General features: G+C 46.3%; 1 protein-coding gene across 7 annotated transcripts in view; it reads right to left on the bottom strand.

Annotated features, from left to right (window-relative positions):
* The window catches only part of RAP1GAP2 (RAP1 GTPase activating protein 2), a 289,357-nt gene that overhangs the window by 57,998 nt on the left and 204,457 nt on the right, over window positions 1-26,902 (bottom strand). For 5 of the 7 annotated variants that reach the window (XM_031003384.3, XM_031003383.3, XM_055367148.2 and 2 more), the window contains 5 exons: window positions 22,145-22,180; window positions 17,265-17,309; window positions 16,517-16,549; window positions 15,904-16,116; window positions 13,909-14,012 (listed from right to left, as the gene is read on the bottom strand). In XM_031003384.3, coding sequence (XP_030859244.2) covers window positions 13,909-14,012; window positions 15,904-16,116; window positions 16,517-16,549; window positions 17,265-17,309; window positions 22,145-22,180 — 431 coding nt within the window. The remainder of the gene's footprint in view (window positions 1-13,908; window positions 14,013-15,903; window positions 16,117-16,516; window positions 16,550-17,264; window positions 17,310-22,144; window positions 22,181-26,902) is intronic. The other 2 variants (XM_063700512.1, XM_055367146.2) reach the window with 1 other exon arrangement.

Genomic DNA, 26,902 nt, shown 5'->3' with positions numbered 1-26,902 from the left:
AGTGAGCCGAGAATGCACCACTGCACTTCAGCCTGGGCGACAGAGCAAGACTCTGTCTCAAAAAAAAAAAACAGAACACGCCTGATGTATCTGTCTGCCACTGAAATACGGGAAATGCAAATAAGGATGCCATTAGTTTTTGGTTTGTTTGGAGGTTTTTGTGTTCTCCCAAAGAACAGAGTACAGCTTCTGGATATATGTGGGTTTTGTCATGAAATTAAACCTTTATGAAAAGAAAACCTAGTATTTCAAAATCTGGGTTTACTCAAAATATAAATGGGATGGAATCTGCTTCATAAAGGGATTCACCATGAGAGTCTAAATTTAGCCTGATCCCCTGATTCATTCAGCACATTATGAAAATGCTGGTTTTTACTGAATGCTTTTCTGCATCTGAGGAGATAACCATATGGTTTTTAATCTGTTGACCTGGTGAATTACATTTCTGTTGAGCCATTTTTTGATTCCATGGGTAAAAACTCCACTTACTTCTGACATATTATTTTTAATATCCTGAATTTTTTTTATTTTTATTTTTTTTATTTATTTATCTATTTGAGACAGAGTTTCACTCTTGTTGCCTATTTATTTATTTATTTGTTTGTTTGAGACAGAGTTTCGCTCTTGTTGCCCAGGCTGGAGTGCAATGGCGTGATCTTGGCTCACTGCAACCTCTGCCTCCCGGTTTCAAGAGATTCTCCCGCCTTAGGCTCCCAAGTAGCTGGGATTACTGGTGCCTGCCACCATGCCTAGCTAATTTTTTATATTTTTAGTAGAGACAGGGTTTCACTATGTTGGCCAGGCTGGTCTCGAATTCCTGACCTCAGGTGACCCACCCGCCTCCGCCTCCCAAAGTGCTGGGATTACAGGGGTGAGCCACCGCACCCGGCCGAAGTCAATTTATTAATACAGCAGTCCCCCTTATCCATGGTTTTGCTTTCCCCAGTTTCAGTTACCAGCGGTCAACCACGGCCAAAAAAATATTAAATGGAAAATTCCAGAAATAATTCATAAGTTTTCAATTTTGTGCCATCCTGAATAGCATGATGAAATCTTCCACCATCCCACTCTATCCACCTGGGACATGAATTTTCCCTTTGTCCAGCATATCCACGCCCTACACGCTCCCTACCCATCAGTCACTTATCAGCCATGTCAGTGATCGGAGGGACTGTTGCAGTATCTCACCGCCTGTGTTCAAGCCACCCTCACCCTTATCATACTAATAACGGCCCCAAAGTACAAGGCCCATGAGTGAGGCTGGCACTTTGGATATGACAAAGAGAAACTGTTAAGTGCCTCCTTTAAGTTGAAAGGTGAAAGTTCTTAATAAGGAAAGAAAAAAATTCTATGCTAAGGTTGCTGAGATCCATGGTACAGATGAATTTTCTATGTGTGAAATTGTGAAGAAGGAAAAAGAAATTATTGCTAGTTTTGCTGTTGGACCTCAAACTGCAAAAGTTATGGCCACAGTGCATAAATGCTTAGTTAAGATGAAAAGAGGATGACATGTGTGGGTGAAAGATATAAACAGATGTGTTTCCGTTGACGGCAATCAGGTTTGGGACTATCTGACATTTTGGGCATCCACTGGGGGTCTTGGAATATTTCCCCCACGAATATGAGGAGACTACTGTATTTTATTTAGATTTTCACAGCTCTGTTCAAAAGCAACACTGGCCTATTTTTTATTTTCTTGTGCTTCCCTTGCCAGGTTTTGATATCAAGGCGTTATTCCAGTCTTATAAAATTGCTGGGTAGCTTCTCATCCTTTTTTTTTTTTTTTTTTTTAAGACAGAGTCTCTCACTCTGTCGCCCAGGCTGGAGTGCGGTGGTACAATCTCAGCTCACTGCAACCTCTGCCTCCCGGGTTCAAGCAATTCTCCTGCCTCAGCCTCCCGAGTAGCTGGGATTACACGCATGCACCACCACGCCCAGCTAATTTTTATATTTCTAGTAGAGACGAGGTTTCACCACGTTGGCCAGGCTGGTCTCGAACTCTTGACCTCAAGTGATCCACCCACCTTGGCCTCCCAAAGTACTGGGATTACAGATGTGAGCCACCACACCCAGCTTGATCCTTTGAAATAGTTTGTATAATAAAGAGATTTTCTCATTCCTTAAAGGTTTGCTAAAACTAGTCTGTGACATCTCTGGGCCTGCTGTTTTTATAGGAGGATACTTTTGCATACTAATTCAAATTCTTTAGTGGTGAATGTTTAGGTTTTCTACTCCTTATTGAGTCAATTTTGGTAATTTATATGTTTATATAAAAGCATTCATTAAGCACATTGATACAAAGTTGTTTTTGGTATTCTCTGAAGACTTCATCTTTGTTTCTAATTGCGTCCTCACCTTTACTGCTGTAATACTATTTGTATCTTTTCTTTTCTTTTTTTCTTTTTTTTCTTTTTTTTTTTTTTGAGATGGAGTTTCACTCTTGTTGCCCAGGCTGGATCTCGGCTCACTGCAACCTCCGCCTCCCAGGTTCAAGTGATTCTCCTGCCTCCGCCTCCCAGGTTCAAGTGATTCTCCTGCCTCCGCCTCCCGAGTAGCTGGAATTACAGGTGTCCGCCAACTCGCCTGACTAATTGTTTTGTATTTTTAGTAGAGACAGGATTTCACCATGTTGGCCAGGCTGGTCTCGAACTTCTGACCTCAAGTGATCCACCCGCCTCAGCCTCCCAAAATGCTGGGATTACAGGCGTGAGCCACCACACCTGGCCTGTTTGTATCTTTTCCTTGTTTTCCCTTATCAGTTTTAGCTGGAGGTTTATCGATCTTACTAGTCTTTTGAAAGACTAGTAAGATCTAGTAAGACTGAGTTTTTTCTTTTACCATCTCTATCCTTTTTTATTTTTGCTTCCCATTTCACTACTCGGTTCTTGTCTTTTTTATTTCCTTCCTTCTATTTTCTTCAGAGTTTTTTCTACTACTCTTTTTCCAGCTTCCTGACCTACATACTTACTCGTTTAATCTTTTTTTAAAGTGCATTTAGAACTATACATCTCTCTGTAAATACCACTTTAACTGCAGCCCACACAATTTGATACACAGTATTTTCACTGTCATTTAGTTCTAAATATTTTGTCAGTTCTTTTGTGATTTCCTCTTTAGTCCATTAGTTATTTTTTAAAGTTTTTAACTTTCCAAATATGAGATTTTTTTCCCTCCAGTATTTTAATTGTTGATAATTTGTCTTATATTCAAGGAACATAATCTGAATGATATTATTTGAAATGTGTTGACTTTAATACATGGACTTTTACTTTTTGCCACTCCGCGTGAGCTTGAAAAAATGTATTTTTTTCTTTTGTTAAGAGCAGGAATACATGTTAGCCAAGATCAAATTCGTTAAGTGTATCTTTCAAGTCTTCCATAGCCTCACAATTTTTTGCCTGCTCAATCCACCGGTTTCTCAGCAATGTTGTCAAAATCTCCCACTATAACTGAGTGTTTATCCACTTCTCCTTCTATTTCTCTCAGTTTTGCTTTTTAAAATTCAAGACGATGTTATTAAGTCCAAGTTAATGACTGTTAGATATTCCGGGTGAACAGAGCACGTTCACGGAACATCAGGGTGACGAAAAACAGAACGTGCCCTCTTTATTATCACACAGGCCAAGGCCTCTGGGGGACCTAGAAAAAGGACTCTTTCCCTGCCCAGTTTCTGAACAAATTCAAAAGCAAAGAAACAACAGAGTAAGGTGTTCGGAGTCAAAATCACTCCACCACGTGGGAGCACACGGCTTAGTGTGAAGATGAAACGGGTCTAACTAAAGACCAGAATCAGCCCAACTTACCCACCCAGTCACAGGCAGTGCGGGCCAGGGGCAAGCCCCCTCCCATGGAGCTGCTCAGCTGAGACTTAACTGCACAGGAGACCACCCTCAGGGCAGCTCCGTCCAAGAGGAAAAGGGGGAAGGAACACAGCTACACATGTGAGTTCCTGCTCCCAAACATGCCCATCAGGGAGGGCGAAGAGAGCCCGGGTGTTACACCAAAGTATTCCCTCTAGCCACAGGAAACATCAGGAGTGGGGAAGAAGTATTCCAGGTTACAAAGGAGTACATTATCCCTAGTCTTTTTGTCCTGAAATTCTATTTTGTCTGATATTACTATTGCTATGCCAACTTTCATGGTACTTTCCCAGCGTTATCTTTTTCCATTCCTTTATTTTAAATCTTTCCACACCATTTTTCTTTAGGTATGTCTCTTATAAGCAGAATATAGCTATATTTTTAATTCAATTTGATAGGCTGGTATTGTAATAGGCTAATTTAATCTATTTATACTTATTGCAATTACTATCATATTTGAAACTTTTTCTTTTTCTTTTTCTTTTTTTTGAGACGCAGTCTTGCTCCGTCACCCAATGGAGTAGTATAGTGGCGCAATTTCAGCTCACTGCAACCTCTGCCTCCCAGGTCCAAGTGATTCTCCTGCCTCAGCCTCCTGAGTAGCTGGGAATACAGGCACACGCCAGTACGCCCAGCTAATTTTTTGTATTTTTAGTAGAAATGGGGTTTCGCCATGTTGGCCAGGCTAGTCTCAAACTCCTGACCTCAGGTGATCCACCTTTGGCTTCCCAAAGTGTGGGGATTACAGGCGTGAGCCACCGTGACTGGCCTGAAATTATTTCTAAACTGTCATTTTATATTTTCTGTTCCCTGTGTTTTCTTTCCTTTTTTTCTCTTCCTTTCCTACCTTCAATTGATTTTTTGTTTTTTGCTTTCTTTTTGTTAATCCTCCTTTTATCTCCTACTAATTTGCTACAGACTGTATTTCTGTATCTTCCAATACACCTATTTATATATTTTTCATCAAACTCTAAGATTGTATTCTCTCTCCTGAGGGGCACAAATAAGCAACAACAGAGTATGCTTTTATCCACTGAACATTTTTTCCTTCCCATTGTCCTTGCTACTTTTGTTTATAAATTTAGTTCAAGCCTCCTTTTAAACATGCAAAAAAAAAACCCACTTTTTACCATCAGTAATTAAATTTATCAACATACTTTATCTATTTCTTGTCACTTTCTAATTAAATCTTTTCTGGTTTTTCTTTTCTTTTGACTGAAGTGTATCCTTCAGTAATTCTTTCAGAAAGAGCCCGAGTGGGACACTCCCTCCATTTTTTTATGTCTGAAAGCAGTTTTATTTTGTCTTTGGCTTTTCTAGGTATAGAATTTTAGGTTGAGGGTTATTTTCCTTCTTTTTCTTTTTTTTTTTTTTTTTGAGATGGAATCTCGCTCTTTCGCCCAGGCCGGAGTGCAGTGGCACTATCTCGGCTCACAACAAGCTCCGCCTCCTGGGTTCACGCCATTCTCCTGCCTCAGCCTCCCGAGTAGCTGGGACTACAGGTGCCTGCCACTGCGCCCGGCTAATTTTTTTTTTTTTTGTATTTTTAGTAGAGACAGGGTTTCACTGTATTAGCCAGGATGGTCTCGATCTCCTGACCTCGTGATCCGCCCGCCTCGGCCTCCCAAAGTGCTGGGATTACAGGCATGAGCCACCACGCCCAGCCCCTTCTTTCTTTTTTTAAACACTTGAAAGATATTGCCCCATTGTCTTTAACAACTATCAAGGATAGGGAGAAATCTATTTTCATCCTAGTTCTCATTAGATCACAGATTATCTTGTCTGTATCCTCAGACAGCTTTAAAAATTCTTTTAAATTTTTAAAATCTTTTATTTCTGATGTTTCACTTCAGCATGTCTAGAAGTATTGTTTTGTTTTTAAATCACTTTCAGCAGCAAGGTGTGTGGTTTCTTCAATTCTGAAACATTCTCAGCTAATACTTTTGTGGCTATTTGTTCACTAGTTTATTCTTTCCTTCCGGAACGTCTTTATGACACATGCTGGGGCCTCCCAGTCTATTATCCACATATCTTCTTTTTCATATACTTCATCTCTTGATCTGTGCTGTGTTCTGGAGGAATTCCTTGGGTCTATCTTCCAATTCATAAATTCATTATTTAAACAGACTAGATTTTATCCCATGTGTTGTTTATTTCTACAATTATTTCTTGAGTTCCAACAATTTTACTGTTTTCCTTTTGTTTGTTGAGAAGGATTCTTGCTCTTGTGACCCAGGCTGCAGTGCAGTGGTGTGATCTCGGCTCACTAAAATCTCCACTTCTCAGGTTCAAGGGATTCTCCTGCCTCAGCCTCCTGTGTAACTGGGATAACAGGCACCCACCACCACGCCTGGCTAGTTTTTGTATTTTTAGTAGAGACAGGGTTTTGCCACATTGGCCAGCCTGGTCTCGAACTCCTGACCTCAGGTGATCCACCTGCCTTGGCCACCCAAAGTGCTGGGATTACAGGAGTGAGCCACCGCGCCCGGCGCCAGAGTGATCATTCTACTGTGCAAATCTGATCATGACCTTCTCTCCCTTCAGTACCTCTCCTATGACTCTTAGGATAAAATCCGAGCTCCTAAACATCATTGGTACAGGATCTAGCCTTTTCTTACTTCTCTAGCATCATTTATCAACCCTACACACACTCAGACACACTTTCCACATTGCCTTCAGTTCTCCCTCACCACCTACATCTCCCATCAGCCTCACTAGCCTATAACGATCCATGTCCCTAAGAAGAAGATGATGAGTAAGACCGAGAACAGAAACAAGAATCTCTAAAACGCAGTGCATTTGGACTGAATGCCTTCTATGGGCAAGTAGCAAGAACTCATTCCTCACAGTATCTCTACAACCAGACAAAGTCTGGCATATATTAAGCCTTGGGTAAACAAACACTGAATGAATTTCCTAATATTAACCATCCTGCATTGGTAAAATAACTCTTTCTTGGCTATAGTGAATTACTCTTATTAGTCTATTTAGATTTGAGTTTCTGGGGCTGCTATTTTATTTACAACATTGATTTCTATATTCGTAAGGAATATTGGCCCCTACCCTTTTTTTGCATCTCATTTGACTGATTTTTTTCAACAAGATCCTTTTTTTTTTTTTTTGAGAAGGACTTTCACTCTTGTCACCCAGGCTGGAGTGCAATGGCACAATCTTGGCTCACTGCAATTACAGGTGTGCACCACCACGCCCAGCTAATTTTTTTGTGTTATTAGTAGAGACAGGGTTTCACCATGTTGGCCAGGCTCGTTTCAGGTTTCACTCATGTTGGTCGTGAACTCCTGACCTCAGGTGATCCACTCGCCTTGGCTTCCCAAAGTGCTGGGATTACAGGCGTGAGCCACCGCGCCCAGCCCACAAAGCTCTTTTAAGAATTATTAATTGGGAAGCTTTCCATATTTTTTTTTCTTTTCTCTTGAACAGTTTAAATAACATAAAATCTGTTCCTTTAAAGTTTAAAACACCTTTCTGCAAGACCACCTATATCTAGAAACATTTGAAGAGATAATTCTTTGAGAACTTTTTCAATTTCTTCCACAGTTACCGGCTTGTTCAGGTTTCTTTTTTACCTCATCTTAAGTTACATTTGGCATACTTTCCTAGAAAGGCATCTGTTTCAAATAAAATTTCAAATAAAATTAGAAACAGAAGCAATTTAATAGCATGAGTTGAACACAGCATCCATTAGTAATCATTTAATCTTCTTCACATCTGTGGTCATGCATCTTTTTATGACTAATTTTGTATATTCTTATTTTCTCTTCTCATCTATATTCGACTAGCTAGTTACCTATCTTATCGCTTCTTCCAAAAGAAACCTAGGTTTATCAAGTCTCAAATTCTTTTTATTTCTAGTTCATTTATTTCTGCTTTAATCTTTGTGAATTCCTTCCTCTGGCTTTCTTTAGGTAACAATATTGATAATAATAATAGCCACCATTACTGAGCAGCTGCAGTATGTAAGGTCATCACTCACCAGGACATGTAAGCACTCAATAATTTCAAGGTACATGCTACCATCATCATTTCACAGATGAGGAAAATGAGACACGGAGAAGTTGCTAACAATAATAACAACTTGCAAATATCACTCTTATTTTTATTTTACTGTATTATTATTATTTTTATTTTTGTAAAGATGAGGTCCATTCTATTGTCCAGGCTGGTCTCGAACTCCTGGGCTCAAGTGACCCTCCTGCCTCAGCCGCCCAAAACGCTGGGATTACAGGCATGAGCCAACACACCTGCCAGTTTTTTTTCTTATTTAATAGGAAACCATTTAAGGTGATAAATTTTTTTCTAAGTATTGCTTTGAATACAACCCATAGGTTTTATGTATAATATAAATGTCATTACTTTATAAATATTCTGTAACTGCAGCTTCTATTCCCTTTGGCCTAAAAGCTACTTAAGAAAGTATTGGGATTGTTTACTTCTCAATGGTTTAGTGGGTTTTTTAAATCATTATTTTGTTATTAATTGCTAGTTTTATCATCAAATTGTAAGTGAATACATCCAGCAGACAGCTTGCTCTTTGAAATGTATTTAGATTTACTTTGTGGTTCAGAAGTTCCTAACTATAGTTGCTATCGATAATTACCTACAAGTAAGTTAGTTACATAGGTTGACTGACTGATGGATTGATTGATTTAGTTTATTTATTTAAAAACAGGGTCTTGTTCTGTCACCCAGGCTGTAGTGCAGTGGCACAATCATGGCTCATTGTAGCCTCGACCTCCCAGGCTCAAGCAATCCTCCTGCCTCAGCCTCCTGAGTAGCTGGGACCACAGGTGTGTGCCACTTCACCCAGCTAATTTTTTTTTAAGAGATGGGGTCACCCTATGTTGCCCAGGCTGGTCTTGAACTCCTGGGCTCAAGTGATCCTCCCGCCTCAGCCTCCCAAAGTGCTAGGATTATAGGCATGAGCCACTGTGCCTAGCCAAGATTTTAAAAAATAGAATCTTAAATAACAGCCCAATTTAAAAAGAAGCAAAGCTTATAAACAGTTCATAGCAAATAAATAGAAGCAGTTCTTAAATATATGAAGAGATGTCCAACATGATTCATATTAAGATTATAAATTTGAACAACACTAAATACTATTCTCATCTATCAGACTGGCAAAAATCCAAGTGTTTGACAATACATTCTACTGAAGAGGCTTTGGAATAAGAAGCACTTTGATACATTGCTGGTGAAAGTTTGAATTTACACAGCCCCTACAAAGGGCAATTTAACGTTATCTATCAAAATACAAATGCATTTATGTTTTAACCTAGCTATCTCATCTGAGAAACTATCATAATCCATAAAAACTGAGTCTGCACAAGGTTATTCATTTAATCATTATTGTGTTACCAAAATATTGGCAATGGTCATTAACAAGGGACGTATTATTATTATTATTTTTTTTTTTTTTTTGAGACAGTCTCACTCTGTCGCCCAGGCCAAAGTGTAGTGGCGCCAAATTGGCTCACTGCAACCTCCGTCTCCTGGGTTCAAGTGATTCTCCTGCCTCAGTCTCCCGAGTAGCTAGGGTTACAGATGCATGTCACCACACCCGGCTAATTTTTGTATTTTTAGTAGAGACAGGGTTTTGCCATGTTAGCCAGGCTGGTCTTAAACTCCTGACCTCAGGTGAGCCATCTGCTTTGGCCTCTCAAAGTGCTGAGATTACAGGCATGAACCACCATGCCCGGCCCAGGGGATGTATTAAATAAATTATTTCACATCCATGCAATGGAATACCATCCAGCAGTAAAATAAATTAAGACATTCTCTATATGCTAATATGGAAAAATCTCTAAGATATATTGTTAAGAGAAGCAAGTTACAGAATTCTACAGAATCCTATGGAAATAAGGAAGGAAATAAGAATATATATATTTAGGCCAGACACGGTGACTCACGCCTGTAATCCCAGCACTTTGGGAGGCAGAGGAGGGCAGATCACCTGAGGTCAGGAGTTCGGGAAAAGCCTGGCCAACACAGCGAAACCCCATCTCTACTGAAAATACAAAAAAATTAGCCAGGTGTGGTGGCATGAGCCTGTAGTCCCAGCTACTTGGGAGGCTGAGGCAGGACAATCGCTTGAACCTGGGAGGTGGAGGTTGCAATAAACCAAGATTGCACCACTGCACTCCAACCTGGGCAACAGAGCAAGACTCCATCTCAAAAAAAAAAAAAAAAGGAATATATATATTTACACATCTTTACATATTTATTTATTTATTGTGTGTGTGTGTGTTTCAAATGGTTGGGTTGGAGCCTGGAAGTCTAGGTTTTGGTTTTTGTTTGTTGGGCTTTTTTGTTTGTTTTTGCTTTGCTTTACTTTGTTTTAAAGATTCAAAATGATTCTGATGTAGCAGGTCCACAGAAAACCACTGATCTACTATGCAATCAATTTGTGTAAATATTCCAAAGGCAATTGAAAAGAAGTAAAATCTGTTAGAGGATCAAAGTCTAATAGTTAGATACAGAAACAGATATATATATATATATATAAAGAAAAATATGTATATAATTGATATTAATGAGATGAATAAATGTCATTTCTAACCCTAGTATTGATATGTCAAGTGATGTGTGTTAAAAATCTACCATTACAATTGTATTCTGTGAATTTTTCCATAATCATTACATACATGTGTACATATACATATACTATGTTATAATATATACTACTGACAATATAAAATATCATTATTGATTTACCTTTTATGAAAAGATGGATAATAGCCCTCTTTATCACATTGATTCCTTTTTTGCCTTGAATTCTACTTTTCTATATTAATATTGCCCATCCCGCTTTCTTTTTGTATTTGACTTTTCTAATTTTTTTCTTAACAATTTTCAAATATTCTGAGTTACTTTCTTTAATAAAATATAGATCAATTTGTGTAGGTTTTTTGGAGAGATGACCCAAATCGAGAATCCTTGTTGTTTAACAATCGAATTTAATTCATTTATATTTATTATCATCACATATGTACACACACTTCCATCATATTTCTTTATTATTCCTTTGTTTTCTTTTTCTACAGACAAAGTGTGTTTTCTTTGTCTTCTCTTACTATTTGGAATGCTTCCATTCTACTACTAGTAACTTTATATCTATGAAATACTAAATTTTCATCAAAGTACATCCAGCAATTAGTTTCCTTTCATTGATTTTGTCTGTTAATGGGTGAGTCATTTTGATTTTCAGATTTAAGTCTTCAATCAGCTTGACAATATCAATTATCCATACGTGTAATTCCTGCTCACTGCCCTCCATATTCATCATCATCTCACTCATCATTTTAAAGTTGTGTTTCCTTTGAATTATGTGAGAGTTTCTTAAGCTTGCTCCCCATATTAATAACTGGATTCTCTACAAAGTAGATTCTGCTTTGTACTGCTTCATATACTATTTAAAATTCTTTTTGGCCATTTTTATTTTATTATCTCCCTAACTTACCCAGCAACTGTTTCCTCCCATTCTGTTGGCTCACTCTATCTTTTCTTTCTTAGTGTGTATTTTTTCTAGAGGTTTGTGGAAAATTCAAAGTTAATAAATCTCTCAAATTCACCTGGCTTTCTGTAAAAGTAAATACTTTTCAAAACTCTGTTACTCTCTAACTAGTTTATGCTTTTTTAGAGGCAGAATCTCTTCTTTTACAAACCCATAAAACTTCTTCTTCTTTATATCCAAACTTGAAACAGAAGAAATCTACACAGGCTTGTTGTCTCCAAACTGTGGGTAGATTGTTCTTGGCTACTCTCATGGCACACACAGGCTGTTAGAATACTTAGATCTTAGACTGGAGAGCTGCTTGTTATAAATTTGGGACATCAATTAAAAAATCCAGAAGCCTATGGGGAATGAGGAAGAAGTTTGGACAGTAGTCACTGCCAGCAGGGGAATTTCATCCCTGGATAATTTCTTCTTTGTGTCTGGCAAAGCTGCTAAACCGTGGAGCCAATTTTTTATGTCTGGTTTCCAATTTGGCCTGGCAATCACTCCAAGTACATGATGTGACTGCCCAACTTCCGAGCTGGTGTACGGCTTCTCGTCACCACCCTACCCACTAGCTTTCTATCTGGGAGAGCCACATTTGAGCTTGCTGGGCTTCCTGGGGCATTGATTTCAATGCTGTTGACCCACGACAACAAAAGTAATTCTATGTGGAAAGATCCCTGTCTATTCCAGGGCTCACTCTCACTCCTAAAGAGGACAGGATTCTTCTAGAATCTCCAACTTCATATATTCCCATACGACATTGCTTTTTGTTGTTGTGGTTGTTGTTGTCGTTGTTGTTGTTGAGACAGAGTCTCACTCTGTCGCCCAGGCTGGAGTGCAGTGGTGCGATCCCTGCTCACTGCAACCTCTGCTTCCTGGGTTCAGGTGATTCTCCTGCCTCAGCCTCCTGAGTAGCTGGGACTACAGGCACCCGCCACCACGCCCAGCTAATTTTTTTTTGTATTTTTAGTAGAGACGGGGTTTCACCATCTTAGCCAGGATGGTCTCGATCTCCTGACCTTGTGATCCGCCCACCTTGACCTCCCAAAGTGCTGGGATTACAGGCGTGAGCCACCATGCCTGGCCACAACACTGCTTTCTAAGGAAGAGAAACTGGGGTTCAACTCTTAATATTCACCTACTTTTAGTCCTAACTGCCCCCATAGATTACAAAACAAAAACAAAAAACCATCAAAGTACGTGTTGTGTGCCTGGCATCTTTCTTAGCTTCCAGCCCCGAAGCAGCATTTCCAGTCCTAATGTAGGATACAGTATTAGAAAAAGGGGGTTAGATCTTTGTATTCCATTGTCATCTTATTCAAAAATCCTACCCAGTCTTGGTCTGATTTTTATTAAGGTAGCAATTTTCTTCACAGAGGTTCACCTAGCTGGAAATCCTATTTGGAGATGGAGATCCAGGTATTAACCTCTCAGAAAATTGGCTCTTGCTATTTAATTGACTCTTCTATGCCTTGCAAATATGATTTCCAGCCAAGTGAACCTCTGTAGAGAAAATTGCTTCCTTTCTTGATAAGAAACAAACTAAGATTGGATGGGTGCTGACGACATCCTGAAACCACGGACCCCCACCTTTCCCAAAGTGGGGTTATATGTCCTTATTCCCTCCAATATTTATCTCAAAATTTGGGCAGGAAAAAAAAATGTGATTGCTCTTTTCCAAATACCTTTATGAATTTTCAATTAGACTCCACAAATAAGGATTGAGAGCCTGACAGGTTCACAGCATTCTGCTAAGCACCACCCGACCAGGGACAGAGATAAATAAGACACAGATTCCTTCGTGCCCCCATAGCAACCTGTGCATATTGCTAAAATCATACCCGTGACACACATTAAATTCATGAAACCACATGCCTTTCAGAGAACAGGGACCAAGTCTCAGCCATCATGGTATCTCTAACACCTATCGCAGTTCCTGGTACAGAGGAGGTTTTACAAAACATGTTAGCTTAACCAAACAGAAACCAGTTTCAGTTCCTGCCCTTGAGAAGGTCACAATCCAGAGAGAGGTGCCCTGGCTTCCGCTATAAATCAGTGCTCCTGTTGTGAACATCAGTGCATCTCAGGGAACCCAGCCCATACAACAAACACACAGGGCACTATCTTTCCTGGCAAGATGTATACCACAGGCAGCACTCTGGCAAACCCTCTCCCAGGACCCGGAGCTGCGTCTCAGCAGGATGGGTCACACTGAACCATCCCTGCTTTTCTTCCCGTCTTCCTCAGAGCCATGGACTTGTAAGAAAGAGGGGCAGGAAGCGGTACAGTCCGGGTGACCTTGAGACCTGGATGCCCCTCTGACTGTCAGCTAACTGGTGGATCGCGTGGGTCTCCCTGCTAGGCAACTTCAGACACAGCCCCAGGATTCCAGCAGGCCTGTCCCCGCCAGCCAGTGCACCCAGACCAGACTGGTCAGTCTGGTATTTCTGAGTCCCATCCCAGCCCCCACACCACCGATGAGAGCCCTGCCTGGAAGAGAACTGGCTTCAAGCAGCGCAACAGCCCTACCTGAGGATGATCCGGAGGTACTCGATCCCCTCTGCTTCCTCGCACTTGACGGACAGGATCAAGTTCCCCAGGCTGCTGCCAGTACAGTAAAAGTTTAGATGATCCTAAAAAAAGAAACTGAGTGTGAGCAGGAAGGAGGAAGAAACCTTCCAGATATGTTCCCCCTAAACCACCTCCTTCACCAGGAGAAGCCCCACAGCAACAAGGAAGAGAAGGATGCTACTGATGACAATGACGACGACATTAACAGGTACCAACGGCCGGATCCTCAGGAGGCGCCAGGCACCGTGCCAGGGGCTTAATACCCACTATCTCCTTCAGTCCTGACCACAGCTGTATCCGGGAGAGAACATCATCCCCGTTTCACAGATGGGAAAACCAATGGTCAGGGGGGTTAAGTCACTGCCCAGGATCACACGACGAGTAAGGGACAGATCCAGGAATGCACATCTGTCTTGACTCTGAAGGGCAAGTTCTTAACCACAAGATACCGAGTCCACGTTCTCATTCCCATGGGGCGGCCCTCACCAGTTCACACTATCTGGGGCAAGACAGCAAGGAGGAACCCTGGCACCTCCACCCAGGGGAGCTGGGAGGTGTCCTGGGCCAGTGGGTCACTCCCTGGCTCGGGGAACACGGGCGAAAAACACAGCTCCCCAGACCTGCTGGATCAGACTGAGGCCCTGGAATCTGCATGCTAACAAGACCCAGGGGCTCTGAGGCAGCCTCCCGTCATGTGAGACTCTGCAAAGCAGCCTCAGGCTACAGATTTCCGGAATCTGCCCTCAGTACATCAAGAACCTGGTAAGTCCGAAGGGCAGAATCTATTCTTTTAAATTTAACTTTGTCACTTTTAAGCAATCAGAGGCTTGCAGACACTATCCAGTACAAGCACTCAGAGGACCTGCCTGAATGAGGACGGAGAGATTTGCGTGATTTAGATGGAAACAGAGACTTCTTGAGGTGTGAGAACATATTTTTCCTCGAACAGTCAAAACTCCAGCCACCGTCCTTCACCCCAAACACTACCCATTCCATCGCCTCCCAAAACATTTGCGGGGGGTGGTCCCCACAAGGACTCATGGCACTGGGCCTCCCTGACTGTTACATGGCTCCCCTGCCCCGTCCCCTATGCCAGGACACAGCCCCTCAGACCTCTCCAACTAAGACAGCAGCAGGCAGCAACAAAAGGACAGACTAGGAAGGAGGTAAGAGGCCAAGGAAAAGGGGGGCACTCTGCCCTACCCCCACCCCCGCCAGCTCCTCTCCCCCAGGGCCCCCAGCCCCTCCCCCAACCCCCGCCAGCTCCTCTCTCCCCCAACCTCCCCCAGCCCCTCCCCCCACCCCCGCCAGCTCCTCTGTCCCCCAACCTCCCCCAGCCCCTCCCCCCACCCCCGCCAGCTCCTCTGTCCCCCAAGCCTCCCCCAGCCCCTCCCCCCACCCCCGCCAGCTCCTCTGTCCCCCAAGCCTCCCCCAGCCCCTCCCCCACCCCCGCCAGCTCCTCTGTCCCCCAACCTCCCCCAGCCCCTCCCCCCACCCCCGCCAGCTCCTCTCCCACAGCCTCCCCCAGCCCCTCCCCCAACCCCCGCCAGCTCCTCTCTCCCCCAACCTCCCCCAGCCCCTCCCCCCACCCCCGCCAGCTCCTCTGTCCCCCAACCTCCCCCAGCCCCTCCCCCCACCCCCGCCAGCTCCTCTGTCCCCCAAGCCTCCCCCAGCCCCTCCCCCCACCCCCGCCAGCTCCTCTGTCCCCCAAGCCTCCCCCAGCCCCTCCCCCACCCCCGCCAGCTCCTCTGTCCCCCAACCTCCCCCAGCCCCTCCCCCCACCCCCGCCAGCTCCTCTCCCACAGCCTCCCCCAGCCTCACCCCCACCCCCGGCAGCTCCTCTCCCACAGCCTCCCCCAGCCTCTCCCCATCCCCTACCGCCTGGTACCTCCTCTCTCCTAGAGTCCCCGGCCTCTGCCCCCAACCCCCAGCAGCACCTCTCCCCAGCCTCACCTTCCCCAGGAAGTGCCTCCGGTAGGCCCTGGCTTCACCCTTGCACTCGAGCTTGTAGCCAAATGTGTTGGGGCTGAGGTTGTCCTCTTCCTCCTCCTCACAGATGCTGCTCCCCAGCGATGTTGGGGTGCCCACGTTCTCCGGGTCCTCGATCCAATAGCCCCCAAACTGTGGCAGGATGACCTGAGGGTACGGGCCTCCCTTCTCCACAACCTGAAGGCAGAGGGAGGGTCGTGCGCTGCAGCGGGCCCTGGGACCGCAGAGGAGGGAGGGGGCTGGTGGCGGTGTCCCCTCTGCACTGCTCCCAGGAGTGGGGCCTGGTACCCACTGGTACTTGAGGCCAAAGGCAGTGACATGAACCCCTCCTCCAAGCCCGACAGCACCTCCAGCTTCATTCACCAACCCTGCAGCCCCAGGGCTGAAAGGCCTAGATGAGCACCCCCAACTTAACACATGGAGAAGCTGAGGTTACAAAGGCAAAGTCAGAAAGAGAGGTCCCAGGCCCAAGGTTCTCTCCCCTGGGGGGCTGGGCACAGGCCATCGCCATCATTTCCCCAGGGACGGGACCCAGAGCAGGCTGCAGGGCAGGTGGGAGTGAGGGGAGGGCACCTACCTCGTCGATGCTGGGGTATGGGATATAGTCGTCCTGCAAGACAAACCAGATGATGCCACCGTTAGTCCCGGCAGTGCCCGTAAAGTCTGACCACTGTTTCCAGGTCTTGCAAGGGGGATATGTTGTTGGGGGGGCTTTGAGGGAGGAACATTCAATGGAAGAACAGCTCAGAATCAGCTCTGGAATCTAACATCCCCCATGTTCTTCTCCAAACTGACAGAACCCAAACATAAACCCTGCAGCTGATGATGCAGTGTCCGAAGGCGCTGAACTTCTCACTCCTCGTAATACCAGCTTCTCATCCTAGAACGCTCATTCTGGAAAACGACCCCTAGTCTCCCCCAGCACCCCTTTCCAGGCAGGAGGACTGACCTCCAAGTGATAAGCGGCACCCCTGGGTTGGGAAGCTCAGAGCTGACTGCCCCCTGGAACCCGGGGCACAGAGCCTGACACTCTTACACACTGCACAGGGTAGGGAAGAGCCGGGCCAAACGGCCAAGCCTGAGGTCCCACCGAGGCCTCCACCCCCAGCCTGCTCTGAAGCTGCCCTAAGGCATCAAGCCAGGACCCCTCTGCTGCCCACCGTTCACTGGTCTAACAAGGCAGTCATGAAGCGGCCCGTGGTGCGAGTCAGAGTTAGACAGGTGTGAGACAGAAGACCCCAGCACCCCGGCAGCCCCTCCTGCCTTCCTCTCGCCCTAGCCCCTCACCAAGGCCGTCTGGCCACCCCCTCACCCACCCAGCCCACCTTGTTCTTCTGGGGTCCCGGCTTCTGCTCTTCAAGCTTGATCCCCTATAGAAACAAGGAAAACAGGATCCACAGAAAAGCAAAGGTCAGAAGACAGGGCCAGATAAAGAGCACCTGGCCTCACAGGGGGTTAGTAACAAGAGCAGCAGCAAAAGCTGGCCCGTGCTGGGCCTGCACACATCACACCTGGCCAGGGGCAGGTCTCACAGCAGCCTCAGGTGAGGCAACAGCGCCGCTGGGCTAACAGCATAGACTTGAGCCAGATCACCGGGGTTCAAATCCCAACACTGCCACCTATCAGCCTGATGACCTTGGCACGTCACAGAAGCCTCTCTGTGACTCAGTGTTCTCATCTGTAAAATGGGAATGATGATGGCATCGACTATGGTGGTGAAGGTTAAAGGTTAACAATGGGTTGAGCACTTGGAACACTGACTGGTATATAATAAATGCTGGGGGTCATTATCATCATGAAGGAGGCGGTATTATCATTCAAAGCTTAAATATCTGTCTTGTCGGACACAGTGGCTCACGCCTGTAATCGCAGCACTTTGGGAGGCCAAGACGTGCAGATTACCTGAGGTCAGGAGCTCAAGACCAGCCTGACCAACATGGAGAAACCCTGTCTCTACTAAAAATACAAAATTAGCCGGGCGTGGTGGCGCAGCCTCAGGAGGCTGAGGCAGGAGAATGGCTTGAACCCGGGAGGCAGAGGTTGCAGTGAGCCGAGATTGCGCCATTGCACTTCAGCCTGGGCAACAAGAGCGAAACTCCGTCTCAAATTAAAAAAATTAAAAAAAAAAAAATCCTTAGGGTCACAGAGCCAGTAAGGGAAGGGAAACATAGGAAGTCATGCCTGTTGGTGTCAGAGCCAGCGCTCTAGACCCCATGCCAACAGGCCTTCAAGGGACAGGCAGGAGGCCTGGTGCTGGCCCTCACTCTGCTGCGAACTTACTATTTGTGACCCTTGACAAAGCGTAGCCTCTTGGAGCCCCCCGTGTCATCTGTAAAATGAGGATTAGACACTCACCTTTCATCTCACTAATGGAAGGATGACTGCAAGGATCAGATATGATGCCCGGGACTGGACTAAGGGAGTTTATCTACAGGTATCTGAAGAATTCACTTCTGGGGAGCAGTGCCCTGTCCAACAGTTTTGTTTGTTTGTTTGTTTTTGAGACGGAGTCTCTCTCTATTGCCCAGGCTGGAGTGCAGTGGTATGATCTCGGCTTACTGCAACCTCCACCTCCCAGGTTCAAGCAGTTCTCCTGCCTCGGCCTCCCGAGTAGCTGAGATTACAGGCATGTACCACCACGCCCAGCTAATGTTTGTATTTTTAGTAGAGACGAGGTTTCACCATGTCGGCCAGGCTGGTCTTGAACTCCTGACCTCAGGTGATCCACCCGCCTTGGCTTCTCAAAGTGCTGGGATTATAGGCATGAGCCACTGCACCCAGCCTCTTCTTTTTCTTTGAGATGGAGTTTCACTCTTGTTGCCCAGGCTGGAGTGCAGTGGTGGGATCTCGGTTCACTGCAACCTCCACCTCCCGCGTTCAAGTGATTCTCCTGCCTCAGCCTCCCAAGTCACTGGGATTACAGGCATGTGCCACCATGCCCAGCTAGTTTTTTGCATTTTTAGTAGAGACGGGGTTTCGCCATGTTGCCCAGGCTGGTCTTGAACTCCCAACCTCATGTGATCCACCCGCCTCAGCCTCCCAAACTGCTGGGATTACAGGCGTGAGCCACTGTGCCTGACCCCGGTCCAGCAGTTCTATCATTGAGTTCTGACTTAACCGTGTTGTGCAGGAGGGGAACACGTGGTGTTTCCAAGACTATCTGAGAAAATCGGGTGACAGTACGAGACGGTACACAAACTAGAAGAAATAGGTCCCCTCTGAAGCAGAAGGAGTCCAGAAGCAGCGTCTGCCTGGTCACAACACTAACGCACAGGGATTTTGACCTTCCCAAGCCAGCTCTCTCTGTGGCCTCCTTTGAAACTCACAGCATTTTCCACCAGCGAGGACACTGGGGCTCCAGAAGGAGGCTGCTTGCCTAAGGTCACATAGCCAGTGAGTGGCAGGGCCTAGATTTGAAGCCGGGTCACCGGCTCACCAAGCGCATGACGTATCCCACACTGTGGACAGCAGGGCTCCTGTTAACTGGGTGGATTGACATGCAGCCTCTGCGGACTTCCCTGGGCTGAGTCGCCTTGCAGCATTGTTCAGGAGGGCGTGGGAGGGCCGTTCCCACTGGACAGGCGCTCCTCTCACACACACACAAAGCCACCTGGGTGGCCCTACAGACCCTGTCCCAGTTGGCACACTGGGCAGATGGCGGGTGGGAGCAGTGAGGGCAGGAGTCTGTTTTGTTTGGCCTGCATTAGTCATCCCTGTCTGGGAACAGCCCCGAGGGCAGAACAAACTTCCTCCCATTCCCTCCCCACGCCACTCCCTCCCCTAATAACCTACCGCAGAGCCACTGCCCAGCACGGGGCCCTCTCTCCTCCATGTGCTATTTTGCTAGAGGTATTGTCTTTTTTTTGTTTTGTTTTGTTTTTGAGATGGAGTCTTGCTCTGTCATCCAGGCTGAATGCAGTGGCGCAATCTCCGCTCACTGCAGCCTCCACCTCCCGGGTTCAAGAGATTCCCCTGCCTCAGCTTCCCAAGTAGCTGGGATTACAGGCGTGAGCCACCACACCCAGCTAATTTTTCTATTTTTAGTAGAGACAGGGTTTCACTATGTTGGCCAGGCTGGTCTCGAACTCCTGACCTCAGGCGATCCACCTGCCTCGACCTCCCAAGTGCTGGGATGACAGGTGTGAGCCACCGCACCTGGCCACAATAGGTATTATCTTTATTTCCCCTTCTCCCCTCAGTGAAGAAATTAAGGCTCAGAAGGGGAAACCGACTTGACTGAAGATACTGAGCTAGAAAGCGTCAGGGTTAGAACCTGAACCCAGGACTGCAGGAATCCAAAGCTTCTGCCTTCTCCCAGTTCCTAGACTCTTGGGCTAGGTATCGGGAATCCCGGATTCCAGTTTCAGCTCTTCACAACTAGCAAAGTGACCCGGGCGCTTCACTGCTCTGAGCTTCAATTTCCACAAGTGCAAGATGAAGAGAGATGGAGCCCAGGCTCAAGACCGACGCGGGCACTCCATGGCCAGCAGTGCCCCATACGTGAGCTTCTTACTAACAGTGAACCCTCTGAGGCTGGGCCCAGGGGGCACATGGTAGGGACTTAAACACCCAGAAATTTGGCTTCAACAGTCTCAACTGAAAGGGAACAGGCATGCCACCCAGGGGGATCAGCCATTGCACAGACAGAGGGAGAATAAAACAAGACCCTACCCTAGAAAGCACCCGATCTACATGAACAGACAAGCCCTGCAGCCTCTACACAACAGGACACTCTGAGGCTGGTTAACTGGGGCTGAATGCTGTGCTCAGAGAGACCCTGTGTGGGGCAAAGTTGTGGGAAGGGGACTCCAGCGGGGGGAGAAGGAAGAGAGGATCTGAGGAGCAACCGGAGAGAAGGCTGAGTGGGCTGCAAACCCCCTGCCAGCTTCCCAGAGTGCCAGGATCCCACTGACTAGAGGCGAAAATCCCAGCTTTGCTCCAAGCAATGGAGCACTTGATTATATACCATCTCCCACCCCTCACTGTGAGGCACATGCCAGCCTGGTTTCCGCAAGCTGATGATAAGTTCCCTAAATGCGTAGATGAGTCTGTCGTCTGCACGCTGCTGGGCGCAGAGGACGATTTTTAATAACTGGCTCTCGGTGACACGGCAGTAACAATACTTTCCCTTCAAACAGCGTCTCCCCTCCCTCCCCACCCTCAGGGACACCTGGCTGCTTGGCCCACATCTCAGGACTGCCGTGGGTGCTATATTTGCCCCTCCTCCTAGGACTTCCAGACCATTATTGCAGAATCTTCCTCCCTTGAGCCTGGAGCACCTACTTACAGTAAAAAGCATCATGACATAATGGCTGGACTCTGGCTCTGAAGCTACTTATGAGCCACGCACCCTTCGAGTGCTGCCTTTAATTGTTCTGTGCCTCAGTTTTCTCACCTGTCCTATGGGGATAATAATAATAATAATATACCTACTTCTGAAGGCCTTAGCAGGAAGAAATGACGCCTGTCAACCTCTGAGCCCAGTGAAGTGCTTGAGCTACAGGTGTATTATCAGCATTGTCTTCCCAGTCTTCCCGCCCATGTCAATGAACCCTTCTGGGCCTCTGCACATGCTCCCCAGGACAGCAGCTCTTACCTGGGAGCCCTGACCCTGGTGAGGAACAGCAAAGAATCCCCAAACCCACATCACACACCAACTTTTATGTAGTGTCTACCAAGTATTTACACCGATTATCTCATTTCACCCCAACCACCGTGTAAGTGAGTGCATTCATTCTTATTTACTTATGGAAGCTTAGCACAGGAAAGGAACTGGTGCTAGTAAGTGTCTGGTGCAGGATTTGAACACAGGCCAGCCTCCCACCCCACCCCTCTGCCTCCCTATGCAAGATGACTCCTCCAAGAAGCAGCTAGTTCTTTCAGGCCTTCTTTCCGGCTCATTCCAGGAACAATGGACCCTTCAAATCCTCCTCCACATCCACAGGGCTTATGGCCTCCCCAGCTGCCCTGCTGGGGAAGTTCTGCTTTTATCCTCCCTGTCCCTCCGCAGGAGTCTTCCCAAAGTGCTCCGTACCCCTCAACAGCAAAATGGCCTCAGGTTGTCTGGGCCAAGGGGATGCAATTGTCTCTTCTCTGCCCCTCCCTCCAGGGCACTCGGCTTCTGCCCGTGGATTCTGCCTGGTCCCTATGCCACCCACATCTGGGGCTGGGCTTCTTCCCCGCCACGGTGGGGGTACGTACTCACCTGCATTTTCTCCAGCATCTCAAAGAACTCCGACGACTGAAAGACAAAAGCAGGGGGACAGAAAGACAGGGATCAGCCGGGAGGTCCACAGCGAAAGCCTCTTCCTCACCAACTATCAGGAAGCTGAGCCTGGGGCTTCCCCAGGGACAAAATTCATTTGGATCAACAGAGAAGATAATTTGATTTTGCCTTTGCAGGGCTAGAGGGCCAAACACCCCATACAACAGGAGAGAAGCTAAGGCACACAGCTGGGCTGGCAAATGAATGGTGCTGGGGGAGCAGACACTCAGCCTCTGTCAAGGAAAGGGGCCTGCCGGCCCCTGGGAAGAGCCAAATTCCGCAAACGCCTGTCGTCCTCGGGATTCAGCCTCCGGCAGGAGCCATATTTAGGATGTTTTCAACCCAAGAGTGGGGCCAAGGTGTCCAACACAAGCGGCGTTCCACACCCTGATACAGAAAACCAACCGGTGAAAGCAGGGTCGCTGTGGCCACAGCAGCCAGGGAAGGAGAGGGAGGGCCTGCTATGCCACCTCTGCCTCTGCCTGCCCAGTCCCCTGCCCGCAAGGCACCACTGTGGCACCCTAAAGCTGGTGAAGCAAAGCCTGAACACCATTGAACCGAGGCCTCCAGCGGCCAAGAGGGATTTTTTTTTTTTTCTTTTGAGACAGTCTCGCTCTGTCACCCAGGCTGGAGTGCAGTGGCGCAATCTCAGCTCACTGCAACCTCCGCCTCCCGGGTTCACGCCATTCTCCTGCCTCAGCCTCCCGAGTAGCTGGGACTACAGGCACCCACCACCACGCCCGGCTAATTTTTTTGTATTTTTAGTAGAGACGGGGTTTCACCATGTTGGCCAGGATGGTCTCGAACTCCTGACCTTGTGATCCTCCCGCCTTGGCCTCCCAAAGTGCTGGGATTACAGGCATGAGCTACCACGCCCAGCCTAGGTGGGTTATTTTTAAAATCCCAATTGCACTTGTCCAAACCTTTGACCTACTTTGGTGCCACCCTTGTGTATCCAGGAAAAACAAAAAGGAGAAAAGGGAAGCGGAATGGAAGCATGAGGGGCTGGCAACTCTACCCCAACGAAACACACAGAGGCCACCCCACTTCCTATCCCCTGAAAACAGCTACTCCTCCTCAGACTAATGTCACTGCCCACATCTGGGCACCACGAAGCCGGGAGGTAATGAGTGCCCAGAACAGACAGTCCCCAGTGAAGACGAGAGAAAAGAAAGCAGGGATGAGGAACAGTGTGTGTGTCCTCGGTTCTTCTTCAGGCAGAGGTGGGGACTCCAAGCACTCTTCCTACCTCTGCAGGCACCCATGGGCCAGAACTGCCTGGAGCTCCCACTGCTCCCAGAATTCCCAGACCCGCCCTGGGAAGGAGCCTGGTGAAGTCCCTGGAGAGACCCAGCCCTGCTGTTGACTCCAGACAACCTCTGTCAGGCCAAAGCCAGCGTGTCAGAGGCAAAAAGCTCTGACCTACCAGCAGTTCAGGATCTGGCATCTAGAAACCCCACGTATGAATGTACAGGGGTGGGCTTAGGGCACCCGCGCCCAACTCCCTTGACCAGAAGTGAGCCGCCAAACATCCAGATGCCAAACCTCCTCTTCCAACTTGCTCAGGTGCACGTGCACCACCCACACGGGGCATTCTTACCATCTCCAGGCTTAGGAGACCAGGATTAGCAGACGTAAAGAGCTTATACCAATCAATACGGATAGAAAGATGAACAGGAGGAGGATAATGCAACAGAAACAATCAACATGTTAAACACACAGACCTCTGACACGCGATTCCACATCTAACAATCCATCCTCTAACACACTTGCAATGTGCACAAAGACAGACAGGCTCAAATGTTCACTGCAGCATCGTTTCTAACAGTAAAAAATAAAAACAACTTAAATGTCTGCAGAAAATTGGTTAAAAGAAGCTACACTCACAGAATAAAATACAAGTACTATAAACTATAGGTCAATAAATTAGATAACTTCGATAAAATGAACAAATTCCTAGAAAAACATGACCTATCACAACTGACTCAGTAAGAAATAGAAAATCTAAAGACATATAACAAGTAAAAAGATCAAATTAATGATCAAAAAAACGACGCACGAAGAAAAGCCCAGACCCAGGTGGCTTCATTTGTAAATTCTACCAAACGTTTAAAGAAAAGTTAATACGAATTCCTCATACTTACTCTCAAGAAAGTCAAAAGAAAGCCCGCAGAATGCTAGGAAATATTTGCAAGTTGTATATCTGATAAAGGACGTGTCTCTACAAAAACAAACTCTTACAACTCAGTAAGAAAAAGACAGCTCAATTTAAAAACGGGCAAAGGATCTAAATACACATATCCCCAAAGAAGACATACAAAGGAACAACAAGTACATGAAAAGACGCTCAAGCCATTAGTCATCAGGAAATGCAAATCAAAACCACAATGAGACACCACTCGTACCACTAACATAGCCACGATCAAAACACAGACTATCACAGGCGTGAGCAAGGCTGTGGAGAAATCAGATCCCTCATCTATTGCTGGTAGGAATGTCAAACAGTACAGCCATTGTGGAAAATCATTTGGCAATTCCCTGAAACGTTCAACACGGAATTATGACCACACGACTCAGCAATTCGACCCCCAGGAATATACACAGAAGAATTGAAAGCAGGTACTCAAGCAAATACTTGTACACAAACACTCACTACTGCAGTATTCACTCTTGCCAAACAGTGGGTACAACCCAAATGTCCATCAACTGACGAATAAACAAAATGTGCTATATCCATACGATGGAATAATATTCAGCCATTAAAAATAACATATACTGATACCTGCCACAACACTGCTGACCCTTGAATGCATTACACCAAATGAAAAAAGGTAGAGATAGGGCCGGGTGCGGTGGCTCACGCCTGTAATCCCAGCACTCTGAGAGGCTGAGGCGGGCGGATCACGAGGTCAGGAGTTCAAGACCAGCCTAGCCAACATGGTGAAACCCCGTCTCTACTAAAAATACAAAAATTAGCTGGGTGTGGCGGCGGGTGCCTGTAATCTGAGCTACTTGGGAGGCTGAGGCAGGAGAATCGCTTGAACCTGGGAGGCAGAGGCTGCAGTGAGCAGAGATCGCACCATTGCACTCCAGCCTGGGCAACAGAGCAAGACTGCCTCTCAGTAAATAAGTAAAATAAATAAATAAATAAATAAATAAATAAATAAATAAGTACTGATATGTGAACCAAATGGATGACAAATTCCCTCACTACAGGAGGAGGTACAGAAAAGCAGTTAAGAACCTGCCTCTGTACCCGCATGACCCAGCAGTGCCACTCCTAGACACCTACACAAGACAATGGAAAATACACGTCCACACAAAAACTCTTACATGAGGCCAGGTGTGGTGGCTCATGCCTGTAATCCCAGCACTTTGGGAGGCCGAGGCGGGTGGATCACGAGGTCAGGAGATCGAGACCATCCTGGCTAACACGGTGAAACCCCATCTCTACTAAAAATACAAAAAATTAGCTGGTCGTGGTGGCGGGCGCCTGTAGTCCCAGCTACTCAGGAGGCTGAGGCAGGAGAATGGCATGAACCTGGGAGGCGGAGCTTGCAGTGAGCCGAGATCGCGCTGCTGCACTCCAGCCTGGGTGACAAAGTGAGACTCCATCTCAAAAAAAATTTAAAAAAGACAAAAGTCAGAGATAAAGGACCATGATTCCATTTTAATCAAATGTCCAGAGTATGCAACCTCATAGAGACAGAAGGAAGATGAGCGCTTGCTTAAGCTGAGGGGGATGGGGGATTGGAAGGTGATAGCTAAAAGGTATGGATTTCGTTTCAAAGCAATAAAAAGGTTCTAAAACTGATTATGATGGTGGTTACACAGCTCCGTGAATACCACCAAAAACCACTGAATTGTACACTTTATTTTATTTTTTATTTTTTGAAACGGAGTTTCGCTCTTTTCGCCCAGGCTGGAGTGCAATGGCGCGATGTCAGCTCACTGCAACTTCCACCTCCTGGGTTCAAGCGATTCTCCTGCCTCAGCCTCCGGAGTAGCTGGGATTATAGGCATGCGCCCCCATGCCCGGCTAATTTTTGTATTTTTGGTAGAGACAGGGTTTCATCATGTTGGCCAGGCTGGTCTTGAACTCCTGACCTCAGGTGATCTGCTCGCCTTGGCCTCCCGAAGTGCTGGGATGACAAGCGTGAGCCATCATACCTGGCCAAATTGTACACTTTAAATGGGTGACTTTATGATATGTAAATTATATCTCAATAAAGCTGTTCAAAAAAACTATACAGTCATTCAAAAAGACAGCAACAGATTCATGTTGCTTACATATGACACTCTCCAAGATATATTAAGTTGAGGGGTGGAGGAAATCAGAGACAATACATTGAATATAATCTCAATTTTATAAAAACAGCCAGACACGGTGGTTCACACCTGTAATCCTAGCTACACAGGAGGCTGAGGCAAGGAGGGTTGCTAGAGCCCAGGAGTTCAAGGCTGCAGTGAGCTATGATCATGACACTGTACCCTACCCTGGGTGACACAGTGAGGCTCCATCTCTTAAAAAAAAAAAGATACTGTATATAATGTATGCATATAAATTCATAGAAAATGATCTGGAAGACCATACCTCAATCTATCCAAAAGCCATTATATCAATAAATGAGGGGTCTGCTGCAGTGGTGGCTCACACCTGTAATCCCAGCACTTTAGGAGGCTGAGGCGGGCAGACCA

Source organism: Gorilla gorilla, chromosome 19 (assembly GCF_029281585.2).
Source record: "Gorilla gorilla gorilla isolate KB3781 chromosome 19, NHGRI_mGorGor1-v2.1_pri, whole genome shotgun sequence".
In the NCBI taxonomy this organism is placed as follows: domain Eukaryota; kingdom Metazoa; phylum Chordata; class Mammalia; order Primates; family Hominidae; genus Gorilla; species Gorilla gorilla.
This window is presented reverse-complemented; position numbering and strand designations above follow the sequence as displayed.